The 3,430-nt window shown below is 44.8% G+C and overlaps 1 protein-coding gene across 1 annotated transcript; it reads left to right on the forward strand.

The window, feature by feature from the left end:
• Positions 1-2,738: 2,738 nt before the first annotated feature.
• On the forward strand, positions 2,739-3,230 carry LOC112730156 (uncharacterized). The gene has a single exon (XM_025780258.1). It carries the CDS (start codon positions 2,739-2,741, stop codon positions 3,228-3,230), a length of 492 nt encoding a protein of 163 aa, XP_025636043.1.
• Positions 3,231-3,430: the final 200 nt, after the last annotated feature.

A 3,430-nucleotide genomic window follows, 5' to 3' on the forward strand; every position in this document is an offset into this window, starting at 1 on the left:
TGATCTGCTTTTATCGTAGCTATCCCTTCTGTAGTTGGGAATTTCATGCATAGATGTGGAGTTGAGACTATTGCACCGAGTTGATTTAGTGTTGTCCGACCTATTAAGGCATTGTAGGCTGAACTCACGTTGACCACGATATAGTCTATCTTGAGTGTTCTGGATTGGTTCCCTTTTCCGAAGGTTGTATGTAGTGACACGTATCCCAGTGGTTGTACTGGAGTATCGCCCAGTCCGAACAGGCTGTTCGGGTATGCTCTAAGCTCCTTTTCTTCTAAGCCGAGCTTGTCGAAGGTAGTTTTGAATAAGATGTCGGCAGAGCTCCCTTGGTCTGTTAATGTGCGGTGGAGATTGGCGTTTGCCAGTATGATGGTGATGACCATGGGATCGTCGTGTCTTGAGATGACACCATATGCGTCTTCTTTGGTGAATGTGATTGCAGGGATGTTGGGTGCTTCTTCCTTCCCTTCGATATGATATAATTCTTTGAGATATCTTTTGCGGGATGATTTGGAGATTCCTCCTCCTGCAAATCCTCTGTGTATCATATGGACATGTCTTTCTGGCGTACGAGGTGATCGCTCAGCTCGTCCGACATCTTCATCCCTTCGTCTTTTTCTTTGCTCATCATCTCGGGTGACCAGATACCGATTTAGTTTTCCTTCTCTCACTAATTTTTCGATGATGTTTTTTAAGTCGAAGCATTCGTTGGTGGAATGTCCTCGGACCCGATGATATTCACAGTATTCGTTCCGATTTCCTCCTCCTCTTTTGCCTTTGAGTGGTCGGGCTGGGGGTATCTTTTCTGTGTTACAGACTTCTTTGTAAATATCCACAAGGGACACCCGAAGAGGGGTGTAATTATGATACTTTTTGATTTTTTCCCCCGTTTGATCTTCCTTCTTTTTGGATTCTTTATCTTTATCTCGGTAGGTGAAACCGGATTTTGAGGCTTCTCCGAGTCGGAAATTTTCTTCTATGTTGATGTACATCTCTGCCCGCTCTTGCACCTCATCCAGAGATATGGGGTATTTCTTTGATATAGATTGGCTGAAAGGTCCCTCTCGTAGGCCGTTGATGAGGCCCATGATGGCAGCCTCTGTTGGTAAGCTTTGTATATCTAGGCAGATTTTGCTGAATCTTTTCATGTAGTTGTGAAGACTTTCCCGATCTCCTTGCCTGATTCCTAGTAGACTGGGGGCGTGCTTGACCTTGTCTTTTTGGATGGAGAATCTGGCCAGGAATTTTTTGGCTAGGTCATCAAAGCTTGAGATGGACTTCGGAGGTAGGTTGTCGAACCATCTGATTGCTGTCTTCATGAGAGTTGTTGGAAAAGCTTTGTAGCGAACTGCATCTGAGGCGTCGGAGAGGTACATCCTACTTCTGAAGTTGCTAAGGTGATGGTTGGGATCTGTAGTGCCATCGTACAAAGTCATATCCAGAAGTTTGAAGTCCTTAGAAATTTTGGTCTTCATGATTTTCCTAGTGAATGGATCTTGATCTTTGCATGAGTTGTCCTCAGGGGTGGTCCGGGTAGCCTTTGCTTTGAGATCGGCTTCGAGTTGTAGGATTTTATCTTCTAAGTCTCGACGTCGCCTTACCTCTCTTTATAGATCCTTGCCTACCTCTCGTTGATGCTAGCTTTCTTTTTCGAGTTGCTTTAAATGATCTTGAAGCGCTTCTATTACTCTTGGATTTGATGAGTTTTTGTCTCCGTTAGATTCCGGAGTATCTTTTGGTGTAGTGCCCGCATTTTTATGCGGTGTTCTATCCTCTAGATCTGAACCATGGTCGTTGTCATGGTCGTCCGCCATGGTGGTGGGATGACTTCCAGGTTCCCCGACAACGGCGCCAATGTTCTGAGGGTTACCTGAAACTGGAGGTCGATCTCGGACGAGATCTTCTGGACTGATCAGTGCTGACGTGTCCAGCTGGTAGGAGTCGGAGTTGCCGTGTCCGATTTGTTGGAATTGCTGTACTGCTGATCTTTGATCACCGGAGGGTGGGGGGTACCTGTAAGAGACTCCGATGCTTAAGTTAGCATGGGTATTAACAGGTTTTTTGTAGAATCAGAGTATGAGTTATACTTGGGTGCTCCAGTTTATTTATAGTAGTGTGGGCTGACCTTTCTGATAAGATAAGTTAGTTATCTTATCTTATCTTATCTTATTTTGAGTGAAGTTAGCTTATCTTCAAGGGAACCGCCTTCATCTCTATAGGCTTGGGTTGCCTTTGGATTTGGGTCATGTTCCTCTATTTGGGCCCTTTATTGGGCTTTCCTGTCGATTTGGCCGACCTCTTTAGGAAGAGGTCGGGTAGCCTGACCTGAAGAGGTCGGTCGCTTTGTCACCAATCATCCCAGGTCGGATAGCTCAACCCAGGGTATGAACAGAGCCCAATGGGTGGAAGCGATACCCACCCGGACGGATGATGCTAACGAAGTCCTTTCTTTTGTGAGAAATAATATCATTTGTAGATTTGGGTCGCCACGAGCAATCGTGAGCGACCAAGGTTCACACTTTTGCAACAGAAGAATGGAAGGACTCATGAAGAAGTATAGCATCATGCATAAAGTAACCACGGCCTACCACCCACAAACAAACGGCCAAGCCGAGATTTCCAATTGGGAGATTAAACGCATCTTGGAAAGGATTGTGAAACCCAATAGGAAAGATTGGAGTGCCAAGCTCACCGATGCATTATGGGCCTACCGAACGGCATACAAAACGCCAATTGGCATGAGTCCCTTTTGGTTGGTGTATGGCAAAGCTTGCCATTTGCCGGTGGAAATAGAGCACAAGGCGTATTGGGCCATCAAGGAGTGTAATCCGAGTTTGGGTGGAGCCGAAATTGAGAGGAAGCTACAATTAGCGGAGTTGGAATGTTTGAGGCTTGAAGCTTATGAGAACTCTAGACTTTACAAGAAAAAAATGAAAGCCGTGCATGATAGGAACATAAGAGGCAAAGAATTTAAAGCCGGTGATCTAATCCTTCTTTACAATTCTAGATTGAGATTGTTGCCCGGTAAACTAAGGTCAAAATGGGAAGGCCCATATCAAGTAGTGAAGGCGGAACCCTATGGGGTTTACCATTTGTGCCATCCCTCAAGGTCGGATATCTTCAAGGTCAATGTGCACCGTCTCAAGTTGTATCATGGTGAACAAATGAAGAGCAACAAAGAGATTGAGGTATTCCTTTTGGAAGACGCACCTCTGGGCAAAGAGCAATGAACAAGTGAAAGTCCAACTTAAGGACATTAAACAAAAGTGCTAGGTGGGAGACACCCTACCATGGTGAGATCTATCCTTTCCCTCATTTGTGTACCGTTTTTTTTTTCTTTTTTTTTTGAATTCTTCATTGTTTTGTAATTGTTTAGCTACACTTTTGCTTGATTAGCATTGCTTATGCCTACCTTGGCTAACTTGTTCAT

This window comes from Arachis hypogaea, chromosome 12, assembly GCF_003086295.3.
Source record: "Arachis hypogaea cultivar Tifrunner chromosome 12, arahy.Tifrunner.gnm2.J5K5, whole genome shotgun sequence".
NCBI classification, from domain to species: Eukaryota; Viridiplantae; Streptophyta; class Magnoliopsida; order Fabales; family Fabaceae; genus Arachis; species Arachis hypogaea.